The sequence below is a fragment of the Schistocerca americana genome, chromosome 1 (genome assembly GCF_021461395.2).
Source record: "Schistocerca americana isolate TAMUIC-IGC-003095 chromosome 1, iqSchAmer2.1, whole genome shotgun sequence".
Lineage (NCBI taxonomy): Eukaryota > Metazoa > Arthropoda > Insecta > Orthoptera > Acrididae > Schistocerca > Schistocerca americana.
This window is the reverse complement of record NC_060119.1, coordinates 1,000,822,309-1,000,841,790: the sequence shown is the minus strand read 5'-3', so window position 1 is coordinate 1,000,841,790 and position 19,482 is coordinate 1,000,822,309. Positions and strand designations below refer to the sequence as shown.

Here is a 19,482-nt window from a genome sequence, read left to right as displayed (position 1 = left end):
CGCGCAGCAATATTCCAGCAGAGGACGGACAAGTGTAATGTAGGCTGTCTCTTCAGTGGGTTTGTCGCATCTTCTAAGTGTTCTGCCAACAAAGCGCAGCTTTCTTTCGCCCTCCCCACAATATTATCTATCTGGTCTTTGCTATTTAAGTTGCTCGTAATTGTAATTCCTAGGTATTTAGTCGAATTGACAGCCCTTAGATTCGTGCGATTTATCATATACCTAAAATTTTTCGGATTTCTTTTAGTACCCATGTGGATGAAATCGCACTTTTTTTTTGTTTAGTGCCAACTGCCACTTTTCGCACCATACAGAAATTCTCTCTAAACCATTTTGAAATTGAAATTGATCGTCTGATGATTTTTCTAGACGGTACAGAGCATCATCTGCAAACAATCTAAGGGGGCTGCTCAGATTATCACCTAGATCATTTATGTAAATCAGGAACAGCAGAGGGCCTATGACACTACCTTGCAGAACGCCCGATATCACTTCTGTTCTACTCGATTGTTTACCGTCTATCACTACGAAATGTGACCTCTCTGAGAGGAAATCACGAATTCAGTCACACAACAGAGACGATACTCCATATGCACGTAATTTTATTAATAGTCGTTTGTGAGGAACGGGCCGGCCGAAGTGGCCGTGCGGTTAAAGGCGCTGCAGTCTGGAACCGCAAGACCGCTACGGTCGCAGGTTCGAATCCTGCCTCGGGCATGGATGTTTGTGATGTCCTTAGGTTAGTTAGGTTTAACTAGTTCTAAGTTCTAGGGGACTAATGACCTCAGCAGTTGAGTCCCATAGTGCTCAGAGCCATTTGAACCATTTGTGAGGAACGGTATCAAAATTCTGGAAATCTAGGGATATGGAATCGATCTGAGATCCCTTGCCGACAGCACTCATTACTACATTGGAATAAAGAGCTAGCCGTGTTGGTTATGTATCAGTGAGTCATTTTCTTCAAGGTGATTCATAATGTTCGAGTACAGTATATGCTCCAAAATCCTACTGCTAATTGAGGCCAGTAATATGGGTCAAACGCTTACTGTTTAGTGACGAGGCAACATTCCATTTAAATGGAAAGATGGCCGTCATAATGTGGGAATATGGGGTACGGAACAACCACACGAAGTTGTACAACATGAGATATACTGTCCAAAATTTAACGTGTTTTGTGCAGTTTCGCGGGAAAAGGTGTATGGTCCACTTTCCTTTGCCGTGAACACTGTTACAGGAAGCACATATCTCGATCTACTTGAGAACTTTCTTTTCCCACAGCTGGGGAATAATTCGAACGACTTCATTTACCAACAGGATGGGGCACCGCCACAGCGACATCTGGAAGAGCGGGAATTTTTAAATCAAAGGATTACGAAACGATGGATCCGTCGCACTGGACCAAATGATTCAGCCTTGCATTACTTGCTTCCGTGGTCACCGGGCCTGACTGTATGTGATTATTTCCCGTGGGAATTATTACCAGTAATAATGAATGAACCGAGATATCGCATAACAGCCGCTGTGGAAGCTGTAACTCAAGACATTCTCACTGTAGCGTGGGAACAATTTGACTACCGAAATGACATATGCCGTGCATCTCAAGGGGATGTATTGAAAATTTATGAAAAGGTATGAAAAAGAACTTTTTGAGTTTTCCGTTCATCAAAAAACCAAATTCACTGTATTTTTTGTTAGTTTCAGCAATATAGACGTGCCAAATCGGGTGATTCCTTTTGATACACCCCCTATATTATAAAATACATTTTTTCTGTTATAGCTTTCATACCTCATTAAGAAGTGCATCAATGCATCTCATGCGTTTTAAAAGGACAATCCATATGCGTAATAAGACAGGACTCTCTGTCTTTTATGCAAAAGAACGCTGAACTCCACTAAAACGTGAACATTAGATCAAATCATTTGTGTAAGAGTTATGTGCCTAGACGATATGGATTCGAAACTAATCATTACAGTAAGTACGAGATAACATGTTTCATATGTTCACGTCTATCCAGCTCGGTAATAGTAGTTCAGCAGGTTACCTCATTCTATCTATTAAATGACAGGATTCACTCCTTGTGTGATATTCTGTTTTCCTGATTTACAAAAATTGCTCGGGAAGTTCATGGTTTCTCCAAATACGAAAAAATGTTGCAAGATAGAACACGTTTATGTAACTAGGTGGTGGTAAGTTCCTATGGGACCAAACTGCTGAGGTCATCGATTCATATGTAACTAGGAACAAATTTAAAACTGTTGTAATCGAGAACGTATTGTCAGTGCTGTACATAATGCTCTGTCTGTTACATTGTTACTGTAATACATAATAAAATATTAGCAAGTGAAATCAAATAAAAAAAGTGTAATCAAAAATCACTTACAAAATTAAATACGTTTCGCAGTAGAAGCTATGGTAAATTAACGTAAATTTCCATTTCCAAGGACGACAAAACTGTTCAGACGTTAAAGAAACTTAGTTCATTTGCAAATATTTCATATTCAGAATTGGGACACCACCTTCCGTTTAAAGGTACAAAATGGCGCACGACCGACAAAGTATGGTTCACATGTTACGTAACTGGTGTTAAAATATATTGAATTTTAATCAGTATAAAATTTTTTAAGTGAATAATTAATACTAGCTTACAAATAGCTTTAATATTTTATGCAGCATTTAATATGTAGAAGTAAAAACATTTGCAAATGGTAAACAAAGCACAACATAATGGTTCACAACAGGAACAGCAGAAATTGCCATAAACTGCTTATAGCGGTCTGTAATGCGCATCCGTTCTTTTGATGCTAAAATTGGTCGCTAGATTTAAATTCCTAGCACCTGCCTCACGTTACAACACTCTCCTGAGATGTGTTCATAATAAGTTGGGTTAATAGATTCTTAAGCACGACGTTTGACTTAGTATTCTCATGAAAAGAAACATTCTTTATAGAAATGACCAAGACTCCTATCTTATTCTGCAATGGCGTATGAAAACATGGTTGATAAGAGTATGGCATCCTCTCAAAAGGTGGGATGTGAACTGTTGTACTTCACAGAGAGGTAGGAATAGCGAACAGTTTTGTCTTTACGAAATATTTTGAAAACGAGGTGTATAATTAAGTTTGAACGACTTCAGTGATATATGTTGCTACAGATTGATATGTTATTAAGTTAACTGTTGCTACACTTCAGTACATAACTTGATATTCTTCGTTCACTAGCGGGTGGTGTAACTCAGTTAAGTTTATGACTTCACCATTACAAATGTTACCTGTGGTTCTTATCATTGCATTTTTGGGAAATTTGCGACTCGCTCCTTACGAAATGATTTAGTCGAAAATGCAGAACATGATTTCAAAACATTTATTATAAATTTCTAACACCACGAAAAGCTTCTTGACGTCGCAAAATCTGTTACAACACTGATCCTGTCGTAGCTTCCACCATGCCGCTTTATATAACTTTACACTAATAATTGTCGCACATATGAATTGTCATTAGAGTACATTTCACAAATTACATTTAACATTTTCCAATTTCGGCTAGTCGATTAGTAAATGCAGATATAGTTTTGTATGAAATCTCGAATGTGATATTTTAAGAGAATTTGTTTTTCTAACTTGCGTAAATAAGAGATCTTATCTGTCCAAACAGTGTTTTATGTAAAATGTTAATTACTTCAATATAACGTTAAAGTGTACGTTCCTATTATGTTTTAGCTGTAATCTTCTAGCGTATTATCTAATAGACTTATTACTTTTGCACCAAGGTTCGAAAGATTTCCTTAACTGTGTTTGTTTACATTACATGCCAGGTACGAAGACCTTTACAGTACAGTATTCACGCTGGTTCACTGAAATAACAGAGTAGGTTGACTAATTACGTCCCAAAGTGTCTGTTTTATGTAATTAATGCAAATCAAAAACATTTAAATCACAAAAGATTGAAGTGCTGTACCAAGCTGTCGATATATCACAGATATCGTTGACGTGGTATCGATCTGTTCTGAGTATCGCAAATAAAACGTATGGACGAGTTTCTGCCTAGGCATGCATGCACCATGGTGGGAAATTTTTTACAGCATGTAATTATAATTATCTGTTTGTGAGATAAAATGTTAACCTAACTTATTAATCATGTTATATAGACGTTGGTATAAAATATTAGTTAGTTAAAATTAGTGTATGTTTTCATTACAGTTCAATGCATTAATTATCACTAGTAACAGGTTCAAATGGTTCAAATTGCTCTGAGCACTATGGGAGTTGACATCGGAGGTCATCAGTCGCCTAGAACTTAGAACTACTTAAACTTACCTAACCTAAGGACATCACACACATCCATGCCCGAGGTAGGATTCGAACCTGCGACCGTAGCGGTCGCGCGGTTCCAGACTGAAGCGCCTAGAACCGCTCGGCCACGCAGGCTGGTACTAGTAACAGGAATTCATAAAGTTATACAATTAACATTAATCTATGTAAGAAATTTTCAGTTCATTTTGTAATCCCTCTGTGCTAATTATCAGTTCTCAGTTTCCAGTTAGGACGACTTGTTTTAAATTACAAAGATAATTAAGTTTTTATAAATGCCTCACTAAAGTCCTTCTTCCACTGCAGGAACTCATAAAGTGTCCATAACTGAGATGTGTAAAATGTCAACGTCTAGTTTCCCATTTCTCATTAATTTCGCTCAGGCGCTTTTCATATCAACTCATCTGGTAGTCTCTGAAATAATATTCATTCACTCACACCATTATTACAGAAAAACAAAAATTCTATTGCGTAGTTGATGCACATGGGTAAGGTTGTTGCTTTTCTGTGTGAGTCACAACCCAGTGTAAGGAATTACTGATATTGGCCACATCTATCTCAAGGTCATGAAATCTAGGTAGTTACTGCTTACAAGGAACAGTGTTTTACACCTCTGTGTAAAATAGAATTGCGAAACAACAATTTCTAGTAGTTAGGCATTATTAAGCGAATGATTCAAACTAAATTATGCTCTCCTGGCTAGCAATCAAGGTAATATAATACACGAAATAAGAAATGTACAGAACTAAATTATGCACAAGACACAGACTGACGAGTAATATCAGTAATCCTCTTCCAGTCCATCCAGTCACATTACCATTATATTAGTAAATTCATTTGTAGCAACGCGAGTGCATGTGTACCTACAACCCGTAGATGTGGACCGAAATTTATAAAAAGGATAATACAAATAGTGTTTACTATTAAAAGGTACCAAAAGGACATGTATGTACTGTCATCTTCTCTGGTCTGTTTCTCAACTTTTCATAAACAATCAGCTCAACAAATTTAGTTTGCAGATAGCTACATACATTCAGCAGTATGAATAACTAATTATTATATGAGAACATACGAATCGTATACTAACTGATAAGATATAATAGTTTTTCGAAGCCTTGTGTATCATAATTATTTAGTCACTGTATTTAGTAATCATAATATTCGCATAAGTAGCTCGACGACATCAGAAATATATGTTATTATAAAGTTACGATGAGTGGAAGTTAAAGTTTCTTCCTCTAAATAATATTCAATGCATTAGTTTAGAAGAAGTCCTTAGCATCAAATTCTACAAGTCCTCTCAGCATAAATCACTAATAAGTCGAAAGTATAAATAATTTCTTATTTTCACCTTATCTTCAGTCAAAACACAAAATAACGTAACTAGTATAGTTGTACAGTTTCAAATGTACGTTGCTATACGCCAAGCTCTCAAATTTAGCTAGGGTATAGCGTTACATTATAAATATTCTCAATGTTTCGGTAGCTGAATTAGTTGCGGGTATTAATTACAACAATACTACATACATAGCGAACCATTAGTTTACGAAAAAGCATGTTTCTGTGTCTCGAAGCATTTAGGAAGTTTTAGGGACATCTATGTTACTAAACACTTTACATGTGAGATGACATTTGAGAGAATGAATTGTCAATTAAGGCACACGAGGAAAACTGGTCATGCCAGTACCAGAACTGTTCATACGTTTCACTTTAGTCGACAAATGACGTCATGAGTACATCAAGCTATTATTATTTACTCACATTGCCGGTTACAACAAACAAATAACTAGTTGGGCGTGCAATAATCGAACTGTACAATTTACAGCGTAAATAAGTAACAAATTTTGAAATTTGTGATAAGCTCTTATCGGACCTAAGCCTACATACTACTTAACATATCTTAAACTAACTTACGCTATCGACAACACAGACACCGATGCCCGAGGGAGGACTCGAACCTCTAACGGGGAGAGCCGCAAGGACCGTGACAAGGCGCCCTAGACCGCTCGGCTACACCGCACGGCTAAATAAGTAACAATATATTATGCATATACAGTATATATGGGCGAGTACGCAAAAACACGATATTGCTGTATTAACCCTGCCTTCAAAGCACTGGTATGATAACAATCTCAGTGTATTTAGCACATCACTGGAATCGTCACAGGGCTCACAGTTGAAAACACTGTCAAGCCAGTAAGTTGGAAATAGTGTATTCCACTACTTATCTATTGGTTTGGATTTTCTTCTACCTCATCAAAAATAATGTTTGGACATCTGTAAACTACATTATTAAAGCGATGAAGAATTCGGCTCATGACAGGAAAAAGCCTTTTTGGAAACCTGATAGAGTATAAATTAACTCTTAAGGAAGTTGTAAGTATAAAACTAAAGATTAACATCGTATTTCAAGAACAATACATAGGTATCAGCGTAAGAAATGAGCAAACAAGTGTTAAGGAACATGTAAGGAAAAGATCTGCCAGCTTTTCTTTGGCATCATTTCACCTTTTCCCATTGCAAGTACAGTGAAGTTACATAAAAAGGCGCCTTGCATTAGTTGTATAGAGAGTTTCTGCTGATATCTGGATTGGCTCTGCTAATGATTGGTTTATATGATTCACTGCGATATAATTCCATGTATCACTGAGAAGAAGAGCTCTTGTTGGTATCAGTGGATATGACGAGGCTAATCAACTTTGCGTCTGTTCTGCAGGTGGGCGTTACGAGCCGGTACTGTTGGACAACGCGTACAAGGTGCACATGAAGCTGACGATTCGTGCCGTCGGTCCCAACGACTGGGGCACCTACCGCTGCGTTTCCAAGAATTCGCTCGGCGACACAGACGGCAGCATCAAGCTATACCGTAAGTATGATTGCTGTCCTCCTAGTAGTCAGCCCTATGAGCAACTCACGTAGAGACAGCTGAATGGCTGTATCGACTCCTTCAGCCGCGATGAAGGCACCGAAGTGTCGTGGCGTGGACTTAACAAGACACGGCAAGTGTTGAGGGCTGCGGTAATCGTGATATCATTCAAACGCCCCATGAAACCCATCGAGACAAACGGGATATAGGTTAAAGATTCCCAAATCTTCATTGATTGCAACCGAGATCGGATGAGGGAGATGTGGGCAGAGGAGCACACACTCCCTGTCCATAGTCTCTGCTGGACTATTACCCAGCTTTCCGTAACCTGCTGCCTACGATGAGTAACTGACACAACACTGAATGTTCACGAAGATAGATTTAAATGTTTTTGTCGTGACATGTCCCTGCACCAACACCAGTTTTGCGTTTCATGATATTTATGCTATACTTGTGATGGATGTTACGGAATGTAGTATTGTGTGTTTGTTGTTGATAAAGCAACCTAAGAGGATTAGGTCCGAAACATAGCCTTCTCCTTTCTAAAAGCATCTTGTTAGCAATTCGTCCATAAGGTACCATGGACGAATTGCTAACAACAATGCCATTTTCCTACAGTACGATTTGTTTTACAGGGTTGTTATAATTAAACTTTCGCTGCTTGAGACAGTGTAGATGGAAAATAAGTTACCGTAGGTGTATCCAGATTTATAGGAATTATGATAGTCAGTCCCTGCGCTGCAGGATTTTTTGTAGTTATTAGTTTTAGTTTCATGACTTGCCGCTAGGCGCCATAACTGGTATGGCGATGTAGGGTTAAAACACAAGCATAAGTGTGTATTACATTTGCAGACAGTCAAGATGGATCTGTACAAGGTGAGTAAGGCTTTACACATAAAGCTGTCTTATCAAAACAACAGTAACAGTGCTGGTGCTCTTTGCAAGTGTGGACACACAGCTCGCGAGGTCAATCGATTACTCAGTAAGACTTTTGGATAAAAGCGACTATTGACCAATCGATCTAAACTGCGTGACCACAGGGATCACCAAATCTGAAGCCGTGTGACTTATGCCTGTGGGTTTATCTGAAGGACAGGGTTTATCAACTGGACACTACCACACATTGGACGTTGAATATGAGTATAGCGTGCAAGGTAGCTAACATCCAACCTGAGATGTTACAGGCAGCAGCAGAGCAATCTCTAGTACCGTTCCAGGCTGTCATGGATGCAGATGGCCGACACAACGAGCAACGTTTGTAAACCTGGAACCTGAAGATGCAACGCAATTAAGAGATGTTACCCTCTCATATGGAAACTGAAAAGTATTTCTTTCAACGGCTTGTTCGTTACTAATCTATTGCATATACTTAGAGATGTGTCCATAAAGTTTCAGTGTCCTTCGATCACTTGTTTTTCATGTGGTTCCTCTCAAGTACAGAAGGTTCAATTATAACCACCTTGTAGATTACGAATAAGTTCGGACTTCTGTAAAATCTGGTGATCGGGACTTCCAGGTTAACATCCTCATTCCGTACCACAAGGATTTGAACCGGCAACCTCAGAGCTGAGTGTCACTGCAAAATCGTACATCACCGACATCACCTATGGAGGGGGGTTTACAGTACCTCATCGTACAATATTGATTCAAACTCCATCAACAAAATTTCTAGAGTTACTCAGGCAATTTCTTGAGTATTTTGAAATATGACAACTGTGACTCTGGTGATTGTTACACAGTAATTACATTTCGTTTGATTTCTTATCCCCACACTTATTTTCCGCGAATTCAACAGAAATCTGCACTACAGTGTAAAAGTTGCCTGTCCCCTCTCTGTCTTGTCAAAAATCGAGTTGTCCATTCAGTGTCGGTACTTGTTAATGACTACAGTAAAACACACGTTAGTCCACGCTCTCATCGTTGCATTCAGTAGTGCTCTGTTCTGATTCAGCTCCATTTCTGTGTTAATTGTGCGTTAATGATGATACTAGAGGCGTTCAATAAGTAATACAACACATATTTTTCTGAAAGCGGATTGGTTTTAATCAGCATATCAGTACACCGTATTATTCCCCTACTTTTCAAAATAATCTCCGTTCAGAGCGATGGGCTTGGACCTTACTGGGAGGATCGGTATGCCCGTGTGGTACCACTCTACTGGTCGACATTGGATCCAACGTCTTGCTGCATCAATAACTCCCCCCATCATCCACTTACTGTTTCCCGCGAAATGCGTCCATCATTCGGAAGAAAGGTCGAAAGGCGCGAGGTCCGGGCTGTAGGGCGGATGGGGTCCAATGAAGTCTTGTGAGAACTCTTCTGGGATGCGCAGAGTTGTGTGAGGCTTTGGATTGTCATGGAGAAAGAGAAGTTCGTTTGAATTTTTGTGGCGACGAACACACTGAGCCGCGCCGGGTTGCCCCGCGGTCTTGGGCGCCTTGTCACGCGCGGCTTCGGAGGTTCGAGTCCTCCCTTGGGCATGGGTGTTTGTGTTGTCCTTAGCGTAAATTAGTTTAAGTTAGATTAAGTCGTGCGTAAGCTTAGGGACCGACGACCTCAGCAGTTTGGTCCCGTAACACCTACCACAAATTTCCAATTTCCGAACACACTGAGGGTAGCACAACGAGTCAACCGATGCACCGCGAGGGGCTAGATCAAACAGAATGATCCCTACGGAGTCCCAGGAGGTTGTCGCGATGACTTTAGCGGCTGAGGGTGCGGCTTTGAACTCTGTCTTAGAGAAGAGGTGTTGTGGTGCCACTCAATGGATTTCCTGTTGGTTTGTAAGTGATAACCCATGTTTCATCACCTGTGATGATGTTCGACATAAAATTGTCACGATAAGCCTTGTAAAGTGCAAGCAATTCCGCACAGATGGTCCTTCGTTTCTCTTTATGTTCTTGTGTTAGGCAGCGAGGAACCTTGCGGGCACACACCTTTGAGTACCGCAACTGGTGGATGAGTGTATCAGCACTGCCAGTAGAAATGTCCAGTTGTGCAGCGAGGTTTCGGATTGTAATCTGTCGATCACCTCGAATGAGAGTGTCCACATGCTCCAACTTCACAGAAATCGCAGCTGTGAAAGGCCAGCCGGCACGCGGGAGCTCGGACTGGTTTGAGCGACGTTATTGCGAATATGACAGACGTCTCGGCCAACGACTCACCGTGCCTTTGTTCAAAACCAGGTCTTCGTAGACGTCCTTCAAGCACCTATGAATATCTGGGATTCTGTGGTTCTCCGCCAGTGACAGCTCTATGCTTGGAACGCAACTCCGTTGCTACACCATTTTGAATGCTACGTACAGCGTCACCACCTATTGTAGTTTCTCGGAACTGTAGCGGCTGAAGCGGGAATACTCCACGATTTCCCACAGTAAAGTCCACATTTTTTTCGGCCAAAATTGTTCGAGTAATGGAAATGTGTTACGGTCCTTATTGAAAAGCTCTCGTATCAAGCAGCATGAATTGGTTTGCTGGTGAAGAGTTCGACGATATGTAGCTCTTGCTTAGGTGTCACTGAATGCAATGGATGGGCGGCAAAACGACGCTAGGGTGCGTTCCTTACGTAGCGACGGAATCAAATCACAGTACTTTTACGTGAGGCTTGTTACCATGCTCTCTGCTTCCTGTTGCACGTTTTAGAGACTGCAGGTTACATACTTGTAGAGGTATTTTCTCAGAGACGAGGGTAATCGGTGTAACAAACCGAATTAATCACATTTACGTTACTACTCTATAGAAAGCGACCGGAGACCATACGTCTCCCATACCAGAACACTCGGAAAATGTCCCTGTATCTCTTAAATTTTTTCGTTGGTGTCTTGCTACGCCCTATAAATAAAAAGTTTCTAGGAAAAGGGCAACAGCAAAACATCACTAATTTATTCATGAAGGGTGCTACATACAGACCAGATACGAGTAGTATTGTCTAAAACGTCAGATGATACCCCCATAGAGTAAATTCTGCTTGTAAAGCCACATTAGTATTGAATGTGCACAGATATGAGCAGTAATAAGTCGCAGTTACTGAATGAAGGGTCCAAACGTAATAATTTAGTGATTAACAGCGCTACCTTCGGATCGCAGGATCCGGGTTCTGTTCCCGCCCGGGTACAACCTTTTAGTCAAAAAAATGGTTCAAATGGCTCTCAGCACTATGGGACTTAACATCTATGGTCATCAGTCCCCTAGAACTTAGAACTTCTTAAACCTAACTAACCTAAGGACAGCACACAACACCCAGCCATCACGAGGCAGAGAAAATCCCTGACCCCGCCGGGAATCGAACCCGGGAACCCGTGCGTGGGAAGCGAGAACGCTACTGCACGACCATGAGATGCGGGCACCTTTTAGTCGCTCGGGAACTGGGTCTTTATGTAGCTCTTCTTGTCTTCATGAGAAAGTCGCCAGTCTCATATGGACGAACAACACCTGAAAATGTCTCCTACCCAATACCATCATACTATCATTTCCAGTCACTTAATGAAACGCAATGATCCTGAGGGAGGTCATTTTCCTGCATTGTTGTTTTCTTGTGGTGCAATTACTTTGTTTCATAATTTAGGTATTAGCTAATTACGCCCCTTTCGACGTTTTCAAACCACTCTTAAATTTTTTAAGTGTATAGCATGATACATACACATTTCACACATCTGCGTGGAGGAAGCAACATATTATGCCGGCCTTAATAAAAGTTTCTCACACTCTTGGTTGTTACGACACAACTACCTCACACGTGTAGTTCGTAAGCAAAACCGAGCGAGGAGGCGCAGTGGATAGCATACTGGACTCGCATTCGGCAGGAAGACGGTTCAAACCCACGTCCGGCCATCCTGATTTAGGTTTTCTGTGATTTCTCTAAGTCGCTTGAGGCAAATGTCGGGATGGTTCCTTTCAAAGGGCACAGCTGACTTCCTTCTCCATCCTTCCCTAATCCCATGGTACCGATGACCTTATTGTTTGATCCCCTCACCGAAGTAGCCATCCAACCAACCGTATGAAAATGGAGAAAAATGCAATTTTTAGGCTGGATTTATCACTGTACTGGTGTACTGGTGATATACATTAATTTCACATTTCAAATTAAACGCCCACTGCTTTTGATTACGGAAAACTTCTAAATATTGGTTGTTAATCCCCGTAACAGACTTATTGAAGATATACAGCGCCTAACATTCTGTACCTTTCCCTGAGTACCAAGTCGTCTGAAGTCCCACAGACATTAATTCGCTAGCTCCTATCGCGAGGGAAAAATGTGCAACGGAAGTCTAACATCCGGATTTAAGGTCTGCCGATCATTGATTGAATTTCATTAAATTCTCCTTAGTACTTCTCTGTAGCAGTGTACATGGGAGTCATCACACCATAATTCTGTAAGGAAAAAAATTGTATCAACTATCATAATGATTAGCTGGGTCAGCGAGAGCAACATAAAGGCACATCCGCTCACACACAATTTTTTGCCAATGTCGATTCTTCAATGCTGCCTTCTACGGCACAGCGGGAAGAAAACACGAAACGTAATGACAATTACGCGTATGAAGTGAATTCTCGCCGGGTAAAGGGCAAGTTCTACTCCATCTGAATTTAGCTGAATGATGGCAATTGTATCACCCGCGAGAGCCCGACAGTGCTTATGAAAATGACTTTAAGGTTACACAAAGTTCCTTCTTGGAAAATTCTGAACTAATTACTATCCGAAGTCACCACTTAAGTGCGCACGGAAGCGACCCGTCAGTGTCACCATCACAGCGATTCGTCTTCTAGAGAACTCTTCCACGACCCAGGCGCTTCTGCCTCGCCTCCGACCACAGGTTCAAAATGGTTCAAATGGCTCTGAGCACTATGGGACTCAACTGCTGAGGTCATTAGTCCCCTAGAACTTAGAACCAGTTAAACCTAACTAACTTAAGGACATCACAAACATCCATGCCCGAGGCAGGACTCGAACCTGCGACCGTAGCGGTCTTGCGGTTCCAGACTGCAGCGCCTTTAACCGCACGGCCACTTCGGCCGGCCCGACCACAGGCACCGAAAACCGACACCGAACACCGAAACCGAAAACCTGGAGAGAGCGAACTGACCAACCAATAAAACCAAATTCTTTCGTTATTGCAGGCGTCCCCTACAATTAGAAGCAAGAGAGACGACGTCTGTTTAGTCGTTCTCAAAATTTTTCCATTGCTGCAACGTCTAAAGTTTGAACGAAGAGAGCCTATCGCACAGGGACGAGCAACTAAAACTTGCGCAGATAATGCTCAGACAATCGGCCTGAGTGGCATCACAAGTCAGTTTTGAAAGTTGAATTCATCCGTTGGTTCCAGGCCTCTGGTGCAAAGCTAAAACAAGAAAGTACACCTGAATTCACACAATTGCAGTTACATCCACATTCATTTAATCCAGCAATCATCCATGTTTAGGACAGGTGGATACATCTAAGTGCTGTCCCCAGCGTAATCTTCGTCTGTGGCACTGAAAAGAATGAGAAAATTCAGGCACAGAGAAAGGCAGTGCTGTGAAATTAATAAAAGCAATTTCTCACTTTGATACTGAGCACGACACGTAGATGTATCCACCAATATGAAAGGTGGATTGCCTGTCACGTTTCATTGCTTCCCCGATCGAGATTAATACCACTGACTTCACACCTGAGACATTTGTGTCTGGAAGAACCATGGCTGTTATTTAACACACCATCAGATATCGTTTCCTCCACACGTGTGGAATATACACTGAATCACCAAGAAACTGGAATAGGCGTGCGTATTCAAATACAGAGATATGTAAACATGCAGAATACGGCGCTGCGCTCGGCAACGCCTATGTTAGACAACAAGCGTCTGGCGGCTATGACTGGCGGTTACTGCTACTACGACGACAGTTAATCAAGATTTAAGTGAGTTTGAACATGGTGTTATAGTCGGTGCACGAGTGACGGGACGTTTCAAAATTTATCGATTGTACGGACGTGTAAGGGTATGGAGATAACCTTATGAAACCATGTACCCTGCATGTCAGCAGGGGACTTTTCTATCTGGTGGGGGATTTGTAATGGTGTGGGGCGTGTGTAGCTGGAGTGATATGGAACCCCTGATATGTCTAGATACGACTCTGACAGGTGACACGTGCGTAAGCATCCTCTGTGGTTATCTGGAAAAGTTCATGTCAACATTGTGCATTCCGACGGACTTGGGCATTTCCAACAGGACCACGCGAGACCCCAAACGTCCATAACTGCTATAGAGTGGCTCCAGGAACACTCTCCTGAGTTTAAATACAAACTCCCCAGACATGAAAATAATTGAGCATCTCTGGAATGCCTTGCAACGTGCTGTTCAGGAGAGATCCCCACCTCCTCGTATTTATGGACAGTCCTGCAGGATTCATGGTGTCAGTTCCCTCTACCACTACTTAAGTCATTAGTCGAGTCCATCCACGTCGTGTCACGCATGGCACTGAGACATTGTCTACGTCTACATCAACATACATACTGTGCAAACCATCGCACGGTGCTTGGTAGAGGATACCCTGTGCCACTACTAATCATTTCCTTCCGTGTTCGACACGCAGATAGAGCGGAGAAAAACTACCGTTTATTTGCCTCAATGTGAGCCCTAATTTCTCGTTTCTTATCTTTGTGATCCTTACGCGAAATTTATGTTGATGGCAGTTAGATCGTTCTGCTGTCAACTTCAAAACGTCTTTTCTCTAAACTTTTTTCAATAGTATTCCTCAAAAAGAATGTCACCTTCGCTTCAGGGATTCACATTTGAGTTCCCGAAGCTCAAGATAATACGTGTTTGATGTTCGAACCTACCGGTAACAAATCTAGCAGCCCGGCTCTGAACTGCTTCGATGTCTTTCTTTAATCCGACCTGATGAGGTTGCCAAAAACTACAGCAGTACCCAAAAATAGGTCGCACCAACGTCCTACGTTCGGTCTCCTCTGCAGATGAACCACACTTTCCTAAAATTAGCCCAATAAACCGAAATCGACCATTCGCTTTTGCTACCACAAGCCTCACATGGTTGTTCTATTCCATATCGCTGTGGAGCTTTACGGCCAAATATTTAAAGGACGTGGCTGTGTCAAGCAGGACACTGCTAATGCTGTATTCGAATGGCACAGGGTTGTTTTTTCTACTGACCCGCATTAACTTATATTTTTCTACCTTTAGATCCAGCTGCAATTCATCACACCAACAAGAAATCTCGTATCGTTCTACAGTCACTCACATTCGACAACTTCTCGTACACCACAACATGATCAGCAGACAACCGCAGATTGCTGCCCACCCTTTACGCCAGATGGTTTATGTATACTGAAAACAACAGCGGTCCTATCACACTTCCCCGCGGCATTCCTGACGATAACTTTGCCTTTGTTGAACATTCGCCGTCGAGGACAACACACTGGGTTGTATTACTAACGAAGTTTCGAGCCACTCACGTATCTGCGTACCTATTCCGTTTGCTCATACCTTCGTTAACAGTATGCAGTGGGGAACAGTGGCAAATGCTTTTCGGTAATCTAGAAATATGGTTTCCGCCTATTGACCTTCACCCGCAGTTCGCAATATATCGTGTAGGAAAAGGGCAAGCCGGCCGGGGTGGTCGAGCGGTTCTAGGCGCTACAGTCTGGAACAGCGCGACCACTACGGTCGCAGGTTCGAATCCGGCCTCGGGCATGGATGTGTGTGATGTCCTTAGGTCAGTTAGGTTTAAGTAGTTCTAAGTCTAGGGGGCTGATGACCTCAGAAGTTAAGAAGGGGTAGGACGTCAAACGGGCCGACTTGGAGCAGGAGAGGCACCACAGGACATTTTAATTTCTACTGTATATAATTTTACAAATAAATTCATAAAACTTTGTCAGCATGACCAGGAAGGACTGAGGACTCACACTCATAGCAGTGGAAGTTCGAAAACGTTGCAAAATACCTTTTTCTTTACATGTGAAATTTCATCATTTTTTCACTTACAACTGGCTGCATTTGTTTCTGTAGGTACACTTTTCTTTCTAAGAAAGAGAGGTTCTTCGATGTATTTTGCACAGCATACAAGCAGTACTTACAGGTGTATGGAAATCTAGAATTTTCCAAATCTATTAAAAACTGTGGTAAAAATTGAGATAATTAACTGTAAAATTTGAGTTTTTTCTAAACATGAAGTTTAAAATGTAACAGTTCGTTCATTTTTTCATAAATTAAATAAACTCTAGAGTTTCACACACATGTAACTATAGTTTGTATACTGTGCAAAATTCATCGAAGAATCTCTCTTACTTAGGAAGAAAAGTGTACCTGTAGCAACAAATGTAGCCAGTAGTAAGTGAAAAAATTATGAAATTTCACATGTAAAAAATGTATTTTGTTACGTTTTTGAGCTTCCACTGCTATGAGTATGAATCCTGAATCTTTCCTGATCATTCTTTCAAAGTTTTATGAATTTATTTGTGAAACTATAGGCAGTGGAAACCAAAATGTCCTGTGGTGCCTCTCCTGCTCCAAGGCGGTCTATTTTACGTCCTATCCCCCTTAAGTCCCATAGTGCTCAGAGCCATTTGAACCATTTGAAAAGGGCAAGCTGGCGCCATTAGAGTCCATGAATTCTCTTTGAGAACCGTGAACCCATATACACAACACAATTGATAGGTGATGAGGCTTTTCGACACTATATCCCATGTTTTTGAGAAATTGCACTCCTGCTTTCTCTCATGCATGCTGCTGAGACATTCTCCTGGCACCATTCGTGTCCGTAATTTCTCTATGAGAGCCGTAAGGTCGCAGAAGAAGAGGCGCCGGGGAAAACAGAGAAAGCAGCAAGAAGAACAGCGGCCAGAACACGCTCCAGCAGCCGCCCGTAAATAGAAGCGTCGGGGCGGCGGGCGTCTCGGTGAGGCGTGACGCCGGCCCGCACAGACGGCTGCAGCCAGCAGGGGGCCTGTTGCGTCTCGTGAAGTGGGGGCGGGGGAAGGCGCGAGAAGGCTGGCGGGATGGTACGGGGGGAGTAGGAGGCCTTGCAGCGGGAAGCCATTCTTCAGGGCAAACCTCGCCGCCTCCCCTCAGCGCACATTTGTCTTTTAAATTCAATTCCGACCTCCAAAAAGAGAGAAGACACAACCCGATTAAGGACTTCTCTTATTTTTCCCGGGCCTACCCTCGCGTTAACTTCTGCGTACTGAAGGGCGGTGCGGAATGTATGAGGTGAGCCTCCGTCGCGGATAATGTTAAGGGGAAGGAGACGGAGAGGGAATATTAACGCTGGAAAGCGGGCCATTACTGCCCTAACGTGCACGGTAAACAAAGCGGGCGCTAATTGTATAGCCTCTGCCGTTATGTTTTCGTTGTGAACTGGAAGGCAAATTTTCATGCTGACTGCCTAAAAGTTTCTGGCTTACTGGTTCAACGTACCTCTGCCGTGAGCTAGACGTGAGAGTATTCAACTTTCCTTCCACAAATTCGGCTGAGATCGCATCATAATGAAATGTTGGAATTCGTACTCTTCGATAGTAATGTCAAGTATTTATCAGACAAAACTTAGCAGGTACTGTGTATCGTCGATTTTGCTCTATGAATTTGTAGCACTATTGGAGAACGTTACCTTTGCAGAAAGATGACCAATGGTTCAAATGGTTCTGAGCGCTATGGGACTTAACTTCTGAGGTCATCAGTTCCCTAGAACTTAGAACTACTTAAACCTAACTAACCTAAGGCCGTCACACACATCCATGCCCGAGGCAGGATTCGAACCTGCGACCGTAGCGGTCGCGCGGTTCCAGACTGTAGCGTCTAGAACCGCTCGGCCACTCCGGCCGGCAGAAAGATGACAACAGTGGTTTATGCATGACGGGCGAATACCCAGTTTTCCACTTTCAGTGCAACTGTACCTCACCGCAACGTCTCATTGTAGGTACAGTGCTCGAGGAGGTCCGCCAGCATGCCATACCCTTTCACCTGACCCGAATCCGTTACATTTCTGGCTATAGGGACATTTAAAGGCAGTGGTGTGCACCTAATCTGTAGTCAATGTATAGACGTTACAGGATCATGTGACCAAAAGATATGTCGTAGTCCGAATGTGCCCAGGTTTATTTGAAAGACAGCTTGATTCACTGCACAGAAGGGCTAAAGGATGTGTGTTAACCATATGCAGCATTGCATTTAGTGTTTACTTCTACCTAATAGATCGTTGGGAATGAGAGAACGGACTGGCACATACACTCCTGGAAATGGAAAAAAGAACACATTGACATCGGTGTGTCAGACCCACCATACTTGCTCCGGACACTGCGAGAGGGCTGTACAAGCAATGATCACACGTACGGCACAGCGGACACACCAGGAACCGCGGTGTTGGCCGTCAAATGGCGCTAGCTGCGCAGCATTTGTGCACTGCCGCCGTCAGTGTCAGCCAGTTTGCCGTGGCATATGGAGCTCCATCGCAGTCTTTAACACTGGTAGCATGCCGCGACAGCGTGGACGTGAACCGTATGTGCAGTTGACGGACTTTGAGCGAGGGCGTATAGTGGGCATGCGGGTGGCCGGGTGGACGTACCGCCGAATTGCTCAACACGTGGGGCGTGAGGTCTCCACAGTACATCGATGTTGTCGCCAGTGGTCGGCGGAAGGTGCACGTGCCCGTCGACCTGGGACCGGACCGCAGCGACGCATGGATGCACGCCAAGACCGTAGGATCCTACGCAGTGCCGTAGGGGACCGCACCGCCACTTCCCAGCAAATTGGGGACACTGTTGCTCCTGGGGTATCGGCGAGGACCATTCGCAACCGTCTCCATGAAGCTGGGCTACGGTCCCGCACACCGTTAGGCCGTCTTCCGCTCACGCCCCAACATCGTGCAGCCCGCCTCCAGTGATGTCGCGACAGGCGTGAATGGAGGGACGAATGGAGACGTGTCGTCTTCAGCGATGAGAGTCGCTTCTGCCTTGGTGCCAATGATGGTCGTATGCGTGTTTGGCGCCGTGCAGGTGAGCGCCACAATCAGGACTGCATACGACCGAGGCACACAGGGCCAACACCCGGCATCATGGTGTGGGGAGCGATCTCCTACACTGGCCGTACACCACTGGTGATCGTCGAGGGGACACTGAATAGTGCACGATACATCCAAACCGTCATCGAACCCATCGTTCTACCATTCCTAGACCGGCAAGGGAACTTGCTGTTCCAACAGGACAATGCACGTCCGCATGTATCCCGTGCCACCCAACGTGCTCTAGAAGGTGTAAGTCAACTACCCTGGCCAGCAAGATCTCCGGATCTGTCCCCCATTGAGCATGTTTGGGACTGGAT

The 19,482-nt window shown here is 43.0% G+C and overlaps 1 protein-coding gene across 1 annotated transcript in view; it reads left to right on the top strand.

Annotated features, from left to right (window-relative positions):
• The window catches only part of LOC124595922 (lachesin-like), a 1,260,474-nt gene that overhangs the window by 1,162,569 nt on the left and 78,423 nt on the right, over positions 1-19,482 (top strand). Inside the window, exon 7 of the mRNA XM_047134840.1 lies at positions 7,025-7,174. Within this exon, the coding sequence (XP_046990796.1) occupies positions 7,025-7,174 (150 nt within the window). The remainder of the gene's footprint in view (positions 1-7,024; positions 7,175-19,482) is intronic.